The 22,468-nt window shown below is 34.7% G+C and overlaps 1 protein-coding gene across 1 annotated transcript in view; it reads right to left on the bottom strand.

The window, feature by feature from the left end:
* LOC110446665 (isoamyl acetate-hydrolyzing esterase 1 homolog) overlaps positions 1 to 22,468 on the bottom strand; it is a 69,382-nt gene that overhangs the window by 16,811 nt on the left and 30,103 nt on the right. Inside the window, exons 3-4 of the mRNA XM_021491922.1 lie at positions 22,047 to 22,263; positions 2,123 to 2,210 (exon numbers count right to left, since the gene is read on the bottom strand). Of these exons, the coding sequence (XP_021347597.1) occupies positions 2,123 to 2,210; positions 22,047 to 22,263 (305 nt within the window). The remainder of the gene's footprint in view (positions 1 to 2,122; positions 2,211 to 22,046; positions 22,264 to 22,468) is intronic.

Here is a 22,468-nt window from a genome sequence, read left to right as displayed (position 1 = left end):
ACTCCCAATGATTTGAACTCAAATTACAATGATTTCTTCTAAACTCACAATGGTTACCACTCTACTCACAATGATTCTTACCAGTTCAAAATTCATTCTCAGCTCGAAATGATTTCCACTCAAATCAACATTTCATTTCAACTCACAATTATTTTCATTTACCCCGTGTTGATTTATTCCCAACGTAGAATGATTTCTTTTATGGACAATGCTTTCTACTCACCTAAAATGGTTTATTAACAAGAGACCCAGAGGGCCTGTATCGCTCACCTGAATATGTTTAAAATAATTGGTATGAAGTAAAGATATAGCACTCCGTGGTAGGTGCTGTAAGTACATATGAAATTTCAGAAAGATCCATCCAGTACTTGAGATATAGCGAGAACAAACTTCAAACAGAACCCCACCCCTATGCCCCTAAGGGGTCATACCCACCGTGTATACAAAATTGAGTCCCCTTGACCTAAGCATGCTCCAGACCAAATTTATTCAAAATCTACTTCGGTTCAGGACTAGTAACGTTTTAAAGGAAAAGTTGACGGACGGACGACGGACCAGGTGAACTAAAAAGTACCAATGGTTTCCACTCACCGTACGATAACAGATCTACGAAACCCATTTCCGAGAAAGATAGCATGTACAACTATTTTCTACAAAGATTGATATCAAAAAGGAATAATAATCTTCAAGGATGTAATTGGGGATAATATAAAGTGCCTTTAATATGAGAAATTCCAACATAAATTGTATTGTAACGTATAAAATACCATGGCATAGTATCTGTGATTTCCAAGATCTTGCATAGGTGTCAACAATATGAAGGGCACATAACAGTACAATATCCATATAATCCATTGAACTTAGAAATTATCATGAAAAGAAGGAAAGGAACTAAAGGCATTCATTAAGTTCATTGTAAAAACAATGTTATACCAACTGGTAAACAAAATGCAACAGTTATGAAATCAGTGAGGAAACATGGAAAAAAATGTACATACGTAACTACAATGGTTCCAGTACAGAATCAACCATCACGTTTGACTACCTACTCAATTATGTTTAAAATGGGATTAGCTGACATTATTTAAACATTACTTATCTATATAAGCAACGACCAAGGAAATTCAGGAAACATAAAATATACAAAAGCATATTTCAAGAAGTAGACAAGAAGTAGTTGACCCTTGATTGTATACAGTCGGCCACAATCAGAAAGTGTCCTACAGCACTGCCCGGCCATGTGCCTTTAAACTCATCAATCCCCTGAACTGAATGCTTGTATGTGTCCAATGTGAACATAAGTGGTTGGAAACAATGTGACACTGACGCAAAATAATTGTCTCGAAAACAAAGAGGTGAAAATATCAGAAATCCCATTGCATGATGACCTAACCCTAGACGTTATTTCTGCAAAAAATATCTTTTAGACTGATTTTTACAAGGTCAAAAAGTCAACTAGCAATATGCCCATTCAACTCATAACGATTTCGCAACCTAACATTTTTCACTTAACTCAATGACTTTTTTTCTCAACTCCTCATAACTGCCACTCTTCTCATTTTGATGTTTTCTCAAATCACAATGATTTCTTTTCAACTTACCGTGATTTCTACTTAACGCACAATCATTTCTTTCCCACTTAAGGATTCCGTAAAATTCACAATGATTTCTTTTTAATTGTTATGATGTCTTCTCAACTAACAATGGATTCTCTTAAGCTGAAATTATTTCTACCCAAGACAAGCTGATTACTATCCAGCTCGAGGATTTCCATACATCTCACAATCCTTTCTGTACAAATAACAATTATTCATGTAACATTGAAATCTTCTCAACTTAATGGTTTCCACTGAACACAACAACTTTTTCTCAACTCCTTATAATTTCCACTCAACTCACAATGATACCACTTAATTTTCAATAACTTGTAAAAAAATATGTAAATAGTATGATTCTATAAAATCAGTTCATTTTGAACATGGTTATTAGTTTTTAATTTGACGGTGTATTTATATTCTAGTGTTTAATATGATTCCATGTTTTTGGGACATTGATACGTTTTACCAAATTATCAGTTACAGCCAATAGAGATCGATGACATATGTAGGCAACTGCTTGTTACCATTGACAACGCAATCTGCTTCCCAAGCGATAACATCACAGGCAGGAGGTGTGACCAATATTATCTTTTCTCTGGGTATTCCCAACATCTAAAAAATATAAGTTACATACCATTATTATTAAAACACATAGAGCACTATGAACACAAGAAAATACAGCATAGCTGCATATTCTTGCAGTAGAACATTTTACACAAGATTCCAAAATGTATGAATATTTTCAAGGTTTACCTGTAATAACACTAATTCCCGGTACAATCAACACATAATGGTATCACATGCGTAGGTAAACAGAGTTGCTTCCCCTTTCTACACCTTGCCTTTGATTTTTTTCGTCCGTAAGCAGCGCTCCAGTGGGCAAACAGGAAGTGACTTCTAGCCAATGAAAAGGGAGAAAAACAGGAATTCTGACTGACGTCATATTTCTACATTCTATTTCTGTTTCGCGCGAAAACGGAACTCTCACTTAATTGCTATACAAGAATGTAAAATATTACTTCTTTTATTCCCAAAACATATGCAACTTATATACCTTCTGAAACTAGAAGACTATCTCTTAATTATTCAAACATTATTATACACTTTAGATATCAATGATTCATCAAATCGACTTAAATATCGAGGCGCCAGGGATTTCTCCGATTTCTGGTGCGCACACTTCGGTGGATTGTTTATATATGCTCCGGAAGATGACAGACACGGTGGCTGCGTTAAAACTTGTGTCATGTAGTGTGTAGTGATTTAAAGTATAGCTGCAGAAATAGACGATTAGTTCAGTCACTTCTTTCCCGTTTCTTTGGCTTGTAATCGTGCTAAATGTTGGCGAGGTTCAGGCGTGTGGGACAAGGGGTGCATACTAACATGCTAACCGGCAAGTCATGTGTAAGAGAGTGTATGGTGTTTGTTGAATGAAGATGAAATAGTCTATGTACTTACGTTTGGATGCGAGTTATATCCGGGTGTTTAATTTGAGTGAGTTCCGTTGTGGGTATGAGATCTGTGCGGTGATTGGTTGGTGTGTTCGGGTATTGTGTGCGAAAGTATAAACGCATGTGCTTTTAGTATGTCGGGGAGAGAGTAGACATAGGCACCAGTCGTGCGTCTCTCTCTCCCATCTCTAACTAGCCCAGGTATGTTCTGTTAATGTTACTGTAGTCGTCGTGTGAATAAGTGTGAAAGTTGTGCTTCGTTATTATCTTGTTGATGTTAAATAAATATTATTGACTGTTCGTAGTTGTCGTAGTTTTCGATTCACTATTCTAAATTCTAGAACCCGAGGGACAGGCGCCCGAGGCACCTGTTACACATGTTTGCTGCACTTCAATAAAATCAACCTGCATTACTATCTTAAGAATGTTATGACACATTTTCTTAAGCATGATCACAGGGGCCTGTGGTATGGTGCAGTTCTATGGGAACACTCGGAAGAAAGAAAAACATGCCGAGTATGTACAGCAAAGATTTCAAGGTATGTAAACATTAAGAAACATTGTTATTATTTTTATTGTAGATCTATACTGAGATTAATGACCAAATGTTTTAAATATCAAACCATGAATAATAATTGTGTAATGGGCAGAACCATTAACAAAAACAAACATATTTATTCTCGTGCAATTATAATAATAAAACAGTATGGAATTTAAACCTATAAACTTAATGCATTCATAATATTGCTTAAGTTGCTGGGTTAACCACTCATATCAGAAAAAAATACAACATTATCATATAAAATTTAGATTTACCTACTTGTGTGTCTCAGAATATTTTTATTTTGTGTTAAGAGTTCAATTGTTTCCTTATTGTATCAGGTATGCAGATGAAATCACTGTGGGATGACCACATCCTTATATGTTACAAGTGGAAGAGATAACTTTTTCTCCTATAAACTTTCCTGGCAGAGACACCTATATATCCGCCCAACTGAAATTCTCCTGAGTGTGTCAGTAAGTAGGACTACATGTAATACAATTGAATTACAAATGTTATAATATTATAATCCAATTACGCTCCAGTCAATTAATTAGGTCATTATCAATTTTTTCGATTTCAATTTGAAATATTTTATTTGTGAAATTCTGAAAATTATGTATGGGCCTTGCCAAATAGATACCCTATTTATTTGAAGCACTGTGCCATTATTTGAAACCAAATTATTCGCTTAACTTAAGGTGTCCATATTCTATATTTTTTCAAATGAAAAAAAAATGTCTCCACCCATTTTTCATGTTTTCAGACGTACAATTTTTTTTTCACAAACTTGCCTACAAGTTCATTTTAAAACAATCTACTAGCCCAACCTATGTTTTCATAGCAAATATTAAACGTTTTCCCTAGCCCAAATTGATATTAAATCTACTAGCCCAATTGTTAAAGCAGTTGATATGTACAGTATTACACACACCTGACAGAGAAATGCATATATATAAATATATTTGTTTTAAATACTGTCATAATACTGTACTTAAAAACTTAACCAACCTAGTCAATTCCTTTTCAGAGCTCATTTGTCCCTGCCTTTTTACCAGTATATTTCACATGGTATATTATGCATACACATTAATTTTGTGTGACCTTATCATTTCGTTCTCATCATAATGGACAAACTGGTATTATGCAATGTTTTCTGTGATTGGTTTATCATTTGTTGTGATGCTGTTTTTTTTTATCAAACAGTTAAACAGACCTAGCAAGCTTTGACAATGTTCAATACATTGGATCTTTCTTTAAAGCAGGGATATATATTCCTCATAAATACAATATTTAGTTGCTCGAAATATATGTCTCTGCTTTAAAAAAAAATTGGACTTTAATATCCTGAAACTGGTTAGATGTACTATTTGAATTGCTTCTTTACCTCCAATCCTGACAAAATACATGTATTAAATTTGTTAATTACTTTTTCAGTGTGTGCCTTGCAGGGAGGGGGTTGTTGCATAGGTTGAGATGGGGTCATCTTCCGCCTGAACTCCATCGTTTCTGATTGTTCAATGTGTGTGGTTTTTTTTTACATCCAATGAATGTGTAAAGAATGCATTCTTTTTATAAAACCTTTACACTTTTTACACAATAAAACTACATTTTTGTATATTGTGTTGCATAGATGACCACCGAACCTTGGATGTACCATGTATGTATCAATTGCTTTTTAATGCATATATACTTTCTGTTGATATATACACTACATGTAATTAAATATCATTTCAGGGGTGCTAAAGGTGAATCCTGCACTTGACGGGGAAGAGACTGGTGTGAGACTAGTAATGAGAGGGACAGTCATTCCTGAATGTCTTCCAGTGGGGTTAGAGGCTAAAGGATTGTCACCAAGTTGGCAACATATGCCTGCTACCTCTACAAAAATACTTGCAAGTACCTTCCCTGCCTACTTCTAGATGTAATTTATCTCATACTGGTGATCTATCCAAACAAAGAAATGATGACATACTGTGTTTGAAATCTACTTCTTAGGTTAATAGTGCATTTCAGTGACTATTCTATTCAGTCCTTTTGTACTGGCCTAAGGACTGTCTTTCTGTGACTGTACAAGTTTTATAGTTTTTTTTATCATGTCAAAGTGTTTACTGGATGTAGAGTGTGAGGCTAAAATGTGTAGTGTTAGGCGATGAGTATTAAAATTTTGTCTTTGGCTAATGAAATGATGGGAAATGAACAAAACATATTTTTTTATTTATTATCTACAAAAAATAAGAAAAATAGTATTAATAATAGGAATAACTTATTCTGTGCCTGAACAAAACTGCCTTTTTTTTCTTTCTGAAATTGATGTTTACAATTTTTTGAGAAAAACAATCACTAAATTGAAACGGCAAGATTTTGAAGTTTTTTCATAAATGAAAATGGTACTGCTGGAACAAATAACCTCATCGACCTTAAATATTTACATGGGAAAAGTTTGAGGCTAAGCATACCACCATTTCCAACTGAAATAGAATAGTCAAAGACTTATACACAGGTAATTTGTGTACTGTATTGGGTGGTCGGGTGATGAAGTGGATAGCGCACTTGCCTTTCACCAAGGCAGAAGGGGTTCGATTCCCCAATCGGACATGAAAAGGTTGGGGTCACCTGTCCGACCGCATGGGTTTTCTCTGGGTACTCGGTTTCCAGTCACAGTAAGGCGCCCTACTCACTAATATCCAGGCCAACAAATGTGATTAATATAAGCTGAAATAACATGTTTCATAATTATTGTAAAATAAATAAAGGTTATATATAATTCCTGTACGAGTTTTTATCCAAAGTGTCGCAAGAATATACGCTTAAGAGAAATAAAAATTGGGGATTAATTCAAACAGCCAGGACCTTTTGATTTTCTAGATTTTTTCCCCCCGATTACACCGAAACGGGGGATATTAATTTGGGTGTGTCCGTCTGTCTGTCTGTCACGCTTCGTTTCCGTGCAGTAACTACAGCAAATATTAACCAATTTTCTTCAAACTTGGTCACTGGGTTAAATGCCATAAGGGCTCGGCCAAGTTCGATGACCACTTTCAGCGACTTTATTTGGCGGAGTTATGGCCCCTTGAATAGCCAAAAACGTCATTACCTGCTGTTTCTGCTCATTAACTCTTGCAAATATTATCCGATTGTCTTCAAACTTAGTAACAGGGTTCATCGCTTTGAGGGCTCGGCCAAGTTTGACAACCACTTTAATCAGACTCCATTTCGCAGAGACATCATCTGCAGTTCTGCTTAATAACTCTAGCAAATATTAGATAAGGCTTTTTTTCTTCAAGTTTCAAGCTATACATTATGTCTCAACAGCACGATACTCACATGTTTAAACCTAAGCTCAGTAATGTTTACCTACAATATGTCCTGAAAGCGGGGGATATAAATTCCACGAATTTGCTTGTTTTCTTTGTTGCATTCTTAGAAATAATCTCTTCAGTACATTGAAAACTCTTTGAACTGGGCATGACTGACATTCAAAGTGGCAACGTAATTTTAATAAGACAGTGACCATGCTTGCAACGTCAAAACTCGCGAAACTTAGTTTCATATACGGCTATTCTAAAACTAGCACCACTTAATTTCATGCACTGTCATTCTAAACTCGCACAACTTAATTTCAACTGCGGTCCTTCCACAACTTGCACCAATTAATTTCATGTACGGTCATTCCAAAACTCACAGTAAACATATATTTATCACAGCTATAACCGAAAGGAAACTGTATGTACAAAAGTGTTATTTGTCCCATGGCCATATGGAACCCTATTTGTTTTACATTTCAATATTTGTGTATGACCTAATAACATATTTAATTATTTCAATTTATATGCAATAGAATTATCTTTAAATCATGCTTAAACCTCTGGAGTGAAGCTAGAAATAAGCAGTTAAAATTAATATACATAATCTGCGTTCGTATCAATCTTAACAGCAATGTCGGAAATAATGACGTTGTTAGCAACGTCAGAAGTCATATAGCATACTCTTTAAATTGGCATCAAATCGTCAAATATTGACGGACTGACATAATGTTTATATAATTTTGACGAGGAATGTTTTTAGATTTCGAAATCATAAAAATAACACAATTTATTTTTTACGACTTAAGGACTCAAATATTCAAGTCGGCGCGATAGTAACGTGCATGGATCTTCGTTCAGAGATTATCATACTATGACCTCACAGACACGTCATATTCCATTCGCCTTCATCGGTTATTTCCGGAAGGGTGAAAAATAACCAGAAGTCTTTTGAACTGATATCCGTTGCATTATCTTTTTGTCGCTGCCTCAGAACTTTTTTTTATTTCTGTTTTTGCCAGTCACAAAAAGTAAAAATACTGATATTTTCTGAATATCCTTTTTGTCATCAACCAGATTATGTTAATATTTCTGCCGGGAGATATTTTCTAAAAGAGCCGGCACTAAACCAATACCAGGTCAACGTCAGTTCGTGTACATGTATTTGTTCATCGTCTAAAATTTCATCAGCTTTTGAAAGCCAGTTGTTGAGAATATGAACGAAATAACTAAAATATTTGAAGTCATTACATAATGTATTTATACATCACCACTCATAAAAGAAACAATTGATAATGCATTTATGTTGAAATCAACAATGATTTTCCAGACCACCAATACGAGTTTAACGCCATTTTTCAGCAACGCATTACTGTTTTACACCGCGTGCCGATTTATAACCAGTTACAGGCAGAAACTGTTTAGTTTTATTTGGCATACTTACCTGTCAAACCTCGTAGACTGTAACAAACTTTGAAATTAAATCTTGTGTTCAGGATGGAACAGAAATGGAGATTATATATCAATAAAACGCCATCCGATCTTTCGACAGGAAAAGTTAAACGATTCTTCAAAAACGGACGTGCTGCCATATTTCCCAAAACGGACTTAAATAAAAAGTGGACGAACTTGCCCCGGTCTCCCCTAATTGTTATGTAGGTCTCAAATTCTAATAAGAGATTGTGTTTTATTGTCATTCATCGACTTGCCGCCTTTAAATAAAGCTTATCTTATGTCATTCTGAAATCAGTATTTTTTCATTCTGATCGAATCAGTAAATAGCAGAGATCAACAAAAGCTACGCTCTTTTAAGGCTTTGTCTTTTCATATTATGACTGTCGCAATAAATCCAAGCAGCGTTGCATATGTGTCACAATATATTGTCAACAACAAAAGATTTTGCAATGGGTCATATGTCTGTATACACTTCCTCATATGATTATGTTATTGATAGCAGTATGAAACTTAAATCCATTCACCATAGCAAACACAGAACTGTCAAATGTTTAATAACCTGTACTACTTATCAGCTAAAATGCTATTGCTGTATTTCCTAAGCTCAATTTCAATCAGTTTGGTTTGGTTTGTTTGTGTTTTACGTCCTATTCATGGCTATGGTCATGTAAGGACGTGCCAGGATTTGGTTGTGGAGGAAACCAGAGTTCCTTGGGGAAAACCACCAACCTGCGGCAAGTACCTTGTGACTGCCACAAGTTGGCCTCGAACCCGCGACCCAATGTCGGAGGGCTATAGTGATCAAGAAGATCAGACGCCTTAACCACTCGGCTATCGCGGTCTCAAATTCAATCAGACACTGCTTGGATGATACAAAGTTCAACTGGATACATGGTAGCTTCACTGTTAGATGTATTCAGTCATACTTATTAATATTTTGTCATAAAAATTAACCTCACTATAAGCATACATCGTACACACACCGTCCGCACATCGTCCACACACGGCGCGCACAACTGTGCGATTTAACAATCATTCGCCCCGCTGTGCGCTTCTCTCCGCACTAATGTGCGATTGAGTAAAATTGGTTGATCAATATTAGGGAATGAAAAAAAAAAATCGGAAGTCTCTTATGGAATAAGGAACACTGTATATATTAGTTTCTCATCATATTAATACAGATTATGTTAAATTTAACAAGTGACTGTTAGACTGTCAAGAGTTGATTTGGCTCCCAGGTAACAGAACAAGTAAATAACAATTTGATGAGTTTTACACCTGGGGCTCTGTGTCTGACATGTATGGATACCGTATGACTGTTATGAAAACACAATTGGACGTTAAGTAATTGATATTTGCATCCGTTTTGGTCTAGTTTTCTTCACCTGGATTTTCACACCTTGACGGATTACTTAAGTGCCCCGGGTGGGAAACACTACGGTCCACATACATGTACAAAGTGGCTATGTTTACCTGTATATGGGACTGCGTACATATGTGTTATAGTGTTACATGTGTCGATTTGGATCGTTTTAAAACATTACCGAAACACCATTTCTAAATTTAAGAAAAATAAAGAAAGATCATATGTAGCTAGAATATAGAAGCATACTTATAAAATCAAGATTATATGTTGAAACTCGAAACCGTAAATATTGTTAAGCCATTTCTCAATTTACACCAACCACGATTGCCATCGCACAACGTTCGTCCATCGTCCCCACAAATGTGCGCGAGCAATAATCGTCCAGATTTTCATCGTTCGCACAACGTGCACACATCGTGTACACATCGCGCATACACCGTGCACACATCGTGTAACGTTGTCATAGGGCTTTCAAACAAGATGGACGTGTTTCAACATCGCTCCGACAATAAGGACTATAAATGAATATATAGGTGTTTTCAAGGACAGTGAGATGTACTTGAGATGAACACATCTAAAGCGTAGTATTTGGCGACCCAAGCAGTGAGTAAAATACCGAAAAAAATCTTCATATTACTCCAACAAAGAATGTTTTAATTTTTACTTTGTGTACGTATACGGGTATATTGCCCGTGCGTGACGGAGTAGTCACAGCGTTATAAAACACGAGTAAGCATGCCAGCAGGAGCCAACCTAGATAAAAAACGTAAAAATATTTCAACGTCTAGTTCGGACAGGAGTTTTGAAGAAAAAAACCCTTTGAAAGACGGTAAAATAGGTTCAAAAATACTTTCGAAAAAGACAAAGTTCGCACAAACGACGATTCCCGCCATTACAATGGAGGCCCAACTAAAGCTAATGAATGAGGAATTTAAGAAAAATATGTCGCTTATACAACAACAAGTGGGCTCTATCGACCAAAAACTGTCTACTTTAGTGACAAAAGAAGAAATGAAGGCAAATTTTGACAAAATGGCGACAAAGAAAGATTTAGCACAGGCCATAGAGACAGTCAAGGACGAAATCATGGAGAAAATGGCGGAACGTATAGATCAACTTGAATCAAATGTTTTCGACTTAGAGGGGAAAAACGAAGAAATGCACAACAGAATAATACAACTAGAAAAGAGAGTAGACGGGACGGAAAGCGACATCGGAGAGGTGGGATACATTGCAGAAAAAACGAACCACGACATAAATGAACTGGAGCAGTATACGAGAAAATCCAGCATCCGGATATTTGGATTAGAGGATCACGAAACAGAACGGATGGAAAACACGTGTTCAAAAGTGGTAAAATTTCTAGCAGATAAGGTGAAAATGGACGTCACGGACAAAGATATAGATATTGCCCATCGCATCGGAATATTCAGGAACACTCAAAGTAGACCGGTGATTGTTAAATTCATGTGTAGACGAAAGAAAATCGAAAGTGTGGAGAAAAGGAAAAACCTCAGAGGCTCAAGGTATGTGATAAGAGAGGATTTAAGTCGTGAGAACCAATATCTCGTAAGAACATGTCAGTTAGACCAAAGAATTGCAGAAACTTGGGTACAGAACGGGAAAATTTTGGCGCGCCTCAAATCTAATAACACTGTTCACCGGGTTTACCCGGGTTTTGATGTGGACAAACTCTGAATCTCTCCTGAATTGTTAGATCTATTAGAATGGACAAAGCCAATATTTTGTTTTCACGTGAGATGTTTATTGAAGAACTTTATACAAACTGCATGTCTTATGTAAGTTTCAAAGATTTCATTGTTTAGGTTATGTTTTGTCTCTCGACATGTCTTTGCTTTGTGTGATTAAAAAAAAAAAAAAAAAAAATAAAGTTGTATTTACAAATGCACCGATGAGCGAAACATAGATATTTTAGTTAAATCCAAACATGTGTGTAATATATTCCTTTGCAATGAAAGCTTTGCACATGATTTTTTTTGGTACTTCAAAATATTTATTGTATACCGAGATTGCCCCTGACGAGCAATGTGTGTAATATACCTGTGTTAAGTGCATAACAATTTACACCTGTAAACGCCCTAATGTAATGCAGGCAGGTTTTTTTTTTTTCTGTTTTACCATTTTGTACTGAATGAGATGCTTCAGTCTCATATATACATATTTCCACCAATAGAAATGTTAGTAATTGTATTTTTACCTTCTTTGGTTATTATGAGACGACCCAAAACAATAATGCACACGTACGTTTTATGTTCGAGTTATTGCACAGGGACTTGTGTTTTACACTATTGTTATATGATGTGCTTTCGAAATAATATAAATGATAAAACATCGTATAATTTCCAATTTCATGCGATCATTTTTCGTTAAAAATGGTTAAAAAAATGATGAACAAGATACAGAAAAAAATATGGTTTTGACAATACTTTCATGTTGTTAGTGTGCTCGTATTCGAACGCACCACAGGAGACAAAATCTTAATCTCGTCAGCGCTTGATTACTTCCGGTATATGTCTAGCTCCATCATCTCGCTGTTTTGGGAAGGTAAATTGCTGCGCTTTTGTACCCTATTGACAGCTATCAGTATTTTTTGTGTTAGTATTATGTATATGTTTTTGTATCTGTGCTGTTTCATTTTTCGTTACATGTTTTTCCTTTTCAACCTTTGCAAAGCCTGGCATAGTATTACGAAGTTATACCACATCGAAACCCACATGGCCCATATCACTTATAACTACATGCATAAATTGTCTTATCAAGCTCTACCGTGGAGGGTGTAACAATTCTGTCTGTAAACTGTCGAGGACTATGTGACTTAAACAAACAAAAAGATGTCTTTTCTTACCTGAGACAGAAAAACTATAATATTTTTTGTTTACAAGACACACACTTTACCGAAGAAAAACAGCAAATAATAAGAGCAAACTGGGGGGGGGATTGCTATTTTAGTTCTTTTAATTCATATTCTCGTGGAATCGCTATCCTTTTTAATAACAATTTTGAATACAAAGTTATACAAATGAAAAAAGATAATGCTGGAAATCTTCTAGTGCTGGGTTTGCAAATAGATAATAGGAAAATTACATTAGTCACATTATATGGACCAAACACAGACAAACCAGATTTTTATGAAAATGTTGCTAACATAGTTGAAGAATTAGATAATGATCATTGTATTATATGTGGAGACTTTAATCTTGTCATAAATCCTACTCTTGATTATGATAACTACAAACACATCAATAATTCAAACGCTAGAAATAAAGTCTTAGAAATTATGGAAAAGTATGACTTGATTGACTCATTTAGAGAATCACACCCAGAAGCTAAAAGATATACCTGGCGTAAAAAACAACCTCTTAAACAATCTAGAATTGACTTATTTCTTATATCTGAAAATATTTTACCAAGCCTAAAGTCAGCAACAATTGAACCAAGTTATAGATCGGACCATTCCAGTATAACAATTACATTACAGTTTAAGGATTTTAAAAAAGGGAGAGGTTTATGGAAATTCAACAACACTTTATTATTTGACTCAGATTATGTTAAGTCTATCAATGAAACCATTTTAAGAATTAAAGAGCAATATATACTACCAGTTTATAATAAGGAAAACATTAGTAATATACCTGATAATGAAATACAATTTATAATTAACGACCAGCTATTTTTAGAGACACTCCTTATGGAAATCAGAGGGAAATCAATCTCCTACTCTAGTTATAAAAAAAAACACTTCTCAGAAAAAGAAAAAAAACTTATCCATGAAATTCAACAGTTAGAGCATCATAATCAGTACAATATCACATTAGATACAAAAAAAGCAGAATTAGAAGAAATAAGGAAACACAAACTTAATGGAAGTATGATAAGGTCAAAAGCAAAATGGATACAAGAAGGGGAAAAGCCTAGTAAATACTTTTGTGGACTTGAGTCAAGAAATTTCACAAACAAAATTATACCAAGAGTAGAGAAATCAAATGGTAATGTTATAACAGATCAGTCTGAAATATTAAAAGAAATTGAACTCTACTATAAAAACTTATATAAAAAAAATGATAATATACTCGATGAAGACTTAAATATATTATTAAATGACTATGATGTGCCAAAACTATCGGATAATGAATCTGAAGCCTTAGAAGAACCATTGAACATTAGTGAACTTGCAAAAACATTAATGAAAATGAAAAATAACAAAAGTCCAGGATCAGATGGTTACACAGTTGAGTTTTTTAAATTTTTTTGGAAAAGCATTGGACATTTTATTGAAAGATCTATAAATTATGGTTTTGAGATAACAAACCTATCTGAAACACAAAAACAAGGAATAATAACATGTATACCAAAGGGAGATAAATCTAGAATTTTTTTGAAAAATTGGAGACCAATAACATTACTTAACATTGTTTATAAAATTGCTTCAGGTTCAATTGCTAATAGAATGAAAAATCTTTTAAAGAAATTAATCAGTACTGATCAGACAGGCTTTATTCTGGGGAGATATATTGGCGAAAACACAAGACTGATCTATGATATTATGCATTACACAGAGGAAAATAATTTACCAGGACTTTTATTACTAATTGATTTTGAAAAAGCGTTTGACTCTGTCTCATGGAGTTTTATCAGTAAAACACTTGATTTTTTCAATTTTGGTAAAAATATAATTAAATGGATCAACTTATTCCAACATGATTCCAAATCAGCAGTAGTTCAAGGTGGCAATTTGTCAAACTTTTTTAATATTGAGCGTGGGTGCAGACAAGGGGATCCAATATCACCATACATATTCATTCTCTGTGCGGAAATTTTATCAATTAAATTGAGAAATAATAAAAATATCAAAGGTATAAAAATAAGAGATAAGGAGTTTTTACTATCACAATACGCAGATGACACCACAGTCATACTAGATGGCACTAGATTATCTCTAAATTCCACTATTTCAGACTTAAATAAATACGCCAGAATTTCAGGACTGAATTTAAATTTTTCAAAAACCCAAGTGATTTGGATTGGCAACCAAAAATATAGTGAAACAATATACGAGACAAATCTAAACCTATTATGGGGTAATTCCAAGTTTAACTTATTAGGGATAGAATTTGATGTAGATCTTCACCGGATAACCAAATTAAACTTTGATAAAAAATTAGTGAAATTAAAATCATTAATTGTTAATTGGAAAAGACGAATATTAACTCCAATTGGAAGAATAACAATTGTAAAATCCCTTCTGGTATCCCAAATGAATCATCTTTTTATAGCATTACCAAACCCTGATGAAGTTTTCATTAAAAAATTAAATAGTATTTTATACGAGTTTGTGTGGAATAGTAAAACAGATCGTGTCAAAAGAGATGTATTAACAAAATGTCCAAACGAGGGGGGGCTAAAGATGATCAATGTTAAACACTTTATCACAGCACTGAAGTCAACATGGATAAGAAGACTATACAGAGAAACCAATAATTGGGTAAATATGTTTAATAATGCTTTTAATACCGACTACCTAGCAAATTGTGGAATACAAAACATCAAGGCTAACTCTAATAATACAACAAATTTATTTTGGAAGGATGTTTTAAAAGCCTGGTTTGCTACTGTTTTGGCGAGCAAACAATATGAAAATAATATATTGGAAAATCCTTTATGGTATAATGAACATATCAAAATTGGCGGGCAAACAGTGCTCTATAAAACCTGGTACTCTAAAGGAATAACACATGTACATAATATGATTAGACATGATGGATCTATTTATTCACATGAAGAGTTTAATACCAGATATGATATCAGGACAAATTTTTTAACTTATCAGGGAATGGTTGCAGCTATTCGCAAATATGTTGATCGACAGGGACTAAATATACATGAGAGATTATTTTTACCTTTTGTACCTATAAATTTAAAATTAATTTTAAAAAGTACAAGAGGAGCACAGGATGTATATCGAGTACTCATTAAAAACAATACTCAACCAGCTGCACAGGTAAAATGGCATCTCTCATTAGGAATAGTTGTGGAAGATTGGAGATTAGTTTACAAATGTCTTTTTGAGACCACTAAAAACTCAAAGCTTTTATGGTTACAATATAGGATAAACCATAGAATTTTGACTACTAATTCATATACACAAAAAGTTGGTTTAACTGAAAATGGAGATTGTACTTTTTGTAAAACAGAAAGAGAAACTATAATACATCTTCTGTGGGAATGTGATAAGACCCAGGAATTACTCCAAAATTTTCAAATATATTTAAATACACAAAATATTGATTTAGTTTTCGAAAAAATTATGTTTCTGTTTGGCAAATATAGAGATAATCAAAAGGCCCATATAGCAGATAATTATTTGCTACTTATAATAAAACAATATATTTACAATTCTAGATGCTTAAAGAAAGATTTACAATTGAATACTTTGAAAACTCACATACAAATGGGAATTAGAATACAAAATCTTATATACCAACAGAAAAATAAATGTGATGAGTTTCAAAGGATATGGGGCAAATGGTCTCTGTTCTTAGAATAGATATATGGTTTTTTTTTCTCTTTTTTCTTTCTGGCCAGCTGCTTTTGCCTTTGCCTAGATTTCCCTCTTTACTTTTTTATGTGTAGGTACGAAAGAATGTTTCTCCACAGCTCGATATATATGTATGCTGCATTATTATGCATACATGTGATGCATTGTACAGTATGTGTATAGGCGTAGATGAGTGTGCAGATGTATGTACATGTATGTATGAATGATGCATGTATGTATATGCAGTGTGGGTGGAGTATGTATGTATGTGTGTGGTGCGTATGTATGTGTATATATGTGTGTATCTTGTGTGTATATGTTGTATGTATATGTGCTTAAGCATACTTTTGAGTATAGGAATGTGGGCCTAATTATGTACTAAGGCTTATATGAATTGAAGGTGAGACGGTGTGGAGACAGGAGCACAGATGTGGATATATGTATGTATTTGATGTGTGTTTGAAATTACTTGTATAATATGTTGATGTATGTCTAATATGTATATGTCTATGAAATGGAAAAAAATCAATAAAAAAAAAATTAAAAAAAAACCAAAACGTTGTGCGATCCTACAACTGTATCTTGAGTTCAAACATTTCCGATTTTTGAAATATTGTTTTCTAACGGGTGTAGACTAGGAGTAAATCATGTTCTAATTTTTGTCTAAATGTGTTTAGGCAATAGTTAATCACTTTCCTCAGAAGTTTCCCTCTGTTGCCGGTCAATTAAGCTTAAGCGATGCTTGCTTATTACACATCGTGTGCGATGTACTAGCGTTACCAGGTACATTTTCAGGGATAGTCCCATGCTTTATTATTACGAAGCTAGGACTACAAAGTGGTGTATTACATGAACGTGTATTGCCACACGGACAATTATGAAAATAGTTTAAGACAAGGGGTTGGGAGAACCTTGAACCCTGCTCTCCTCGGCAAATACACCTCACAGACAATCTATATCAGAAAGTCTGCACCCTTTATCACTGTCCTCTTTAAAATATATTGCTGCAAACAAGTTGCAATTTTCAACCTTAACATTTCCGAGGACAGGATGTCCCTCAACCATGTCCAACTCAAGACACCATAATCATGATGTCGTCTGATCAAGTGACGTACGAAATGTTACAAAAATATATTTTAGTTTAAACACTAAATTCGAATCGAATAACACTTGTTAATCCATCATGCAAGAAAATAATAATCGGATTAACACTTCAATTTAGGGGATAGTACGTTGTTTTGAGTGACTATACTGGCGATTAGAACATAGATTTGGTTTGAACTCTAGTGGATAGGTCGAGAGTTTAAACCGAATTTCATGTTCTAATCGCCAGTATAGACACAACACTTTGACAAATATACTACGCTTATATGTGTAGATACATTGTCTTTACCTTGCTACAAGTACGTAGTTAAGTACCCTTTGACCTGTGCTGGTGACGTGTCTTTCTGCACTGGACTGACCAATCAGAAAGAAGCTTTCAAAAGTTGGTCATTTGGCCCTGCCCATACTGTCGAGCGCTCGATCTTTATGTTGACTAGGCGGAATATTTGGATTGTTCGTGAACATCTTGTGACCAAAGTTTATGCGACACATTTGGATTAACATTGACCAAATTCTTACATATCCAAGTCAGTATGCATGCCAATCTGTGCGTATCGACAAAATCGGTAATTATTTGTTTAGATATGTGAAGAGTTTTGTGCAAAATTCATACCACATATGTGAAATGTTTCATCTGATTTCGGATCTAACTAAATGCCTTCACATTGGTAAAACGAATGTTTCATTAATCAATGGAGGTAAAAACAAGGAATATTTACTTTTTATTTTTAGTACAATCCATTGGTTCTGTCTGTTCTGTTGCCTGCTTGTCTTGTGTTGGATTTCGCTAAGAGGCGAGCTTGACGCCATATTGTTTTGGTTAGACACGGGGCGTGGTTTAAGTGCGATGGGTGGAGCCTCACACGATTGATTATGAGATTATCGGAGATTAGAACATGGTCCGTATCCAGTCAAAACACGCGTTGTAAACGAATCGTGTTAGAATTTTAAATATAAACTGAAAATGTCTAAATGTTTATTATGCAATCTTTGAGTGGGCAGGATAGGATCAACTTCCAAGAGTAGCTAGTATTCGCAAAGAATATTAAAGTGCTATTTATAATTTCAGTTAATTGTGTGTAATTTATTTATAATTTGCGGAAGTAGCATGAATTATGAACGCTCCAAACCATTGGATATAATTCTAATTGACATGCATTTGAATGTGTTAACTGGCATTTCCTGATATATTTTTCTTGCAATGGTTCCTGATTTGAAAGCATTAAGATATGATATTCGTTGTCTTTCTTGCAAAAGTATTTAATGAAAACCTTCTTTAACTGTAAGGAAGCACTGTAGTCTAGTGGTAGGACGCCGGGTTCATGACCGAAGGGTTGCAGGATCGAGTTAGGTCACGGTACTCTTGTTGTATATTACTTGACTCTGTTTGTTCCGGTTTACTCAGCTGAAAATAAGTACGTGGTTGGGCAGTGCTAGAACTGTTGAATGCAAGCTGTGAGCGCCGAAATGGAAGCACCGACTGTATACTCCCCAGGGAGTTCAGAAAGATATTGGCTGGTTGCAAAGGCCCTATAACCACGGATAATATTTTGTGAACCGCTTTGAGACGACCAACGAACTAGGTTATAATAAAACGGTATTTAAGAACCTAGAATTAATATTATCGTAATACATGTGCCCTGTGGTTACTACGGACCACTCACCTTACAGGTACAACAGTTTGGAATTGATATTAAAGAAATTATAATATCAATGTCAGATAAGCGTGTTACGATCGGAATAACCAAAAACATAATATTGATTTCCACATCAATGTTACAGTGTGTACACCAAACGGAGTTTGGGGTGTCACATAAAAGAAGCAGAATATATATTATTATTTTTAATTCGATTGGGGAAGGGTGCACATGCGCTGGTGACACAAGCCCTTGGATCCGCCTATGCCTGAAAGTTGTATCATTTTCTAATTTCATTTATATTACACACTGTTTATTTTACAAGTTAACATGTCATTCAATGATTCAGAGTACCAACTTTGCCACGCAATCTTTACAAAGGTCTTGTTGTATTGCATCAGCTTTGATTATTCGGTTCACAAGTCGAGATACTCAATATGCAGTCTGCATAATAACAGGTTGACTCTTATGAGTGCACATCGAATGGAGGATTGCTCAGGGTTTTGTGCGCCCGGCAATTCAATTAACTTCTACCCCCAGTATTTCCTCTGTTTTATAATATCATTACCTGACCATATGTTCAATTTCAAGTGTATTTGACAAGTACAATATACTGCAATGCACTGATCTAATTATAGAGATCTTATGTGATCACTAATAGTTGTTGCTTCCCGAATACCCGATAAAAAGGGAAACGTGTTTGCTTTCTTTCATTTCACATAAAACGACTGATGTCCGGGGAATGATTAAACATTTTTTAACGATTTAAGACTTTTCCGTGTCTTTGTCTGTATGTGTATTGCATTTTGCCACGCCGTTGTTTGTTGATCATACATTGTAAAATATTTCAACAACACAAATACATCAATCTATTTAGGAGCGCCTCGACATATTTGTTTACAACAGAGCACAGGAAGGTCGAATGTCGTTCGAAAGTATATCAGAATATTTGTACTAATTTTATGCATACAATCTACATGCATTGGTTTTTTTTTCACATATATCTGACTAGTTAAACAAATATTGAAGTGAATGCTTTCTCTACCTATTCGTTGGCTTACCCCAAAATGGCGTCACTATTTGGTGAATGAAACGTTATCAGAAAACTAGTTGTCGCAGCAAAAGGTATTTGCATACGAATAATAATATTAAATGAGATTCCATATAAAGAGAAATCAGATTCCATATAAGAAGTCAGATTTCAAAAGAAAGGGTGGTGCTAGTGTCGAAAATGCGATTCTACGTTAAGCAAACCTCGTAGTATACTCAATCCTGCGTTACCTATCGCATGTGTCAAAAATTACAAAATTGATTCCCTTATTTTGACCCAACCCTCTGCCCCCCGCAATTCATACAAAATTCAGTTCCTTTGGCGCAATAATGTTTTAGAGCACATATGGATAACACCTGTTAATTACTACAGAAGGATATTAAATACTTCTCTCTGTTTTTCCTTTAGGGCCTTACCCATTCGTTCCAATAACAGAAAAACAATTTTAAAGATTTACCTTTTTTTCCTCTATTGACCGAAGAGACAAACACCCCATGTTACATAAAACTGAGTCCCCCTTGTTAAACTATTTCAAAACAAAAACTGGCAATGGCGATATGGCAGGATTGCTAAAGTACATTTTTATGTAAACGGTTGAATGATTCTAGAATTACTGTTTTCTTATTATGGCAGATGACGGATATAGCGGAATAGCATTACCTAAAAATTGTTAATGTGTTTTGTTCATAAATAAATTGCAAATATGCAATACTAAATAATTATTTACAATACATTTAAAATGCAATCCATATAATCCTTAGATACATAAGCAATGGAAGTTTAGTTGATGTACAACAAGTAGTTACTTAGTAACTGATCTTAACCAATCTTCTTAACCTGGTCATTGAAGCGGAAATTGTAGGTCAGAATCAGCATCCGAAGCATCTTAACTTAAGTGCAGACAGAAGGACATATGTCCGGACAGGATTCGCCAATCTTCAAGCCCTGATTGCGTTGCAATCCGGCCAAAAAGGAAATTAAAGTCTGCCTGTAAATTGTGTCTTCTGCCCATCACCTCTGACCGCAAGGGGCTACAACTACCGTTTATACAAACTTGAGTCCCCTTTGCCCATAAGGATGAGCCACGCCAATTTTGGAAAAGCCCGTTAATTTCTACAGAAGAACAAAATTAATCCCATGAAGTTGGCTCCAGGATGAATTTCACGGGACTTTATTCTAACCAATCTAAGCAAAATTGAGTCCTCGAGACTTAACATAATCAAGAGCTTTGTAAAAAGATAAATCTTTCCTTTATAAGAAAGATTTTAAATGTTTTACCTCTATTCTCTCTTATATGTGGCCCTCTGTCCTATTGCACCTGCCCATCTGCCCACAGGGGGGCAATACCCCCCATTTATAAGAAATAAAGTCCGCTTGGCTCAAGGATGCTCCTGACCTAATTGCTACAGAACAAAAAATATTTGAAAGATTTACCACTGCTCCAGACAGAATTTAGTCAAATTCCACTAAGGCTTCTGGACTTGCAGCGTTTTTCTTTTAAAGAAAACTTGATTGACTACGGATTGTGTACCATGAAACAATTAAAGGAGTCCCAAACCGTCAAAATTTAAAACCATTGACATAACTTTACATAACCGTTTCTTCAATTCTCAATACGCCCAACATATCATTGTATTTAATTGTTTTAATGATGATAGCAAGTTGAAATTTTGATAGATAAGAGATATTTGAATAGTCAGTAAATTTTGCCATGTTTTTGCATCATATGTATTTTTTGTTGGAAACGACAAAGTGATCGCTAAAACAAATGTAACGGCATTGGCAAATGTATGGGTACAGATAATACGTCTTTAGGAACAATATGAAGTCTGTAATAATAAAACATGTTTTGGTTTTGATAAGCCAGAACAGACAATTTTGTTTGATTTTTAACAACTTTCTGAATGGACATGTAACAAGTTACCAGTTATATTCAATGTTATAGTTTTAAGGTCTGATGTGTTTTATGTATAACTATATACCTGTAGCTTCTCCACCATGTTAATAAGATGTGTCTTGTACTCCTCTGCTGGCACATGTTGATGACTGTTGGCAGGTAAATTGGAATCATTGGCACCAAGGAAAATGGTAACCATGGCTACATCACGACTTGCAAATTCTTCAAATACTTTTGATATCATTTTTACACACCACCTGGCATTGTAACCAGAATATCCTCTATTGATGACGTCACACTTCCTGCAAATCAAAACAACGCTTTAAATTTTACAGTCTTGTGATTTCTCTTACAGAAATGAAACAATAAACAAGAGGCTAAGAGGCCCTTTTCTGTTCACTTGGATATTTAAGCAACCATGGGAAACTGTTCTCATTAAAGTAATTTTGCAAATATTTCCACATATTGAGTCTCCTTTGTAAAATAATGTTCCAGACTAAATGACCG

The sequence above is a fragment of the Mizuhopecten yessoensis genome, unplaced genomic scaffold (assembly GCF_002113885.1).
Source record: "Mizuhopecten yessoensis strain PY_sf001 unplaced genomic scaffold, ASM211388v2 scaffold2927, whole genome shotgun sequence".
Classification (NCBI taxonomy): Eukaryota; Metazoa; Mollusca; class Bivalvia; order Pectinida; family Pectinidae; genus Mizuhopecten; species Mizuhopecten yessoensis.
Note: the sequence above shows the minus strand (reverse complement) of the source record. Positions and strands in the feature narration are given on the sequence as shown.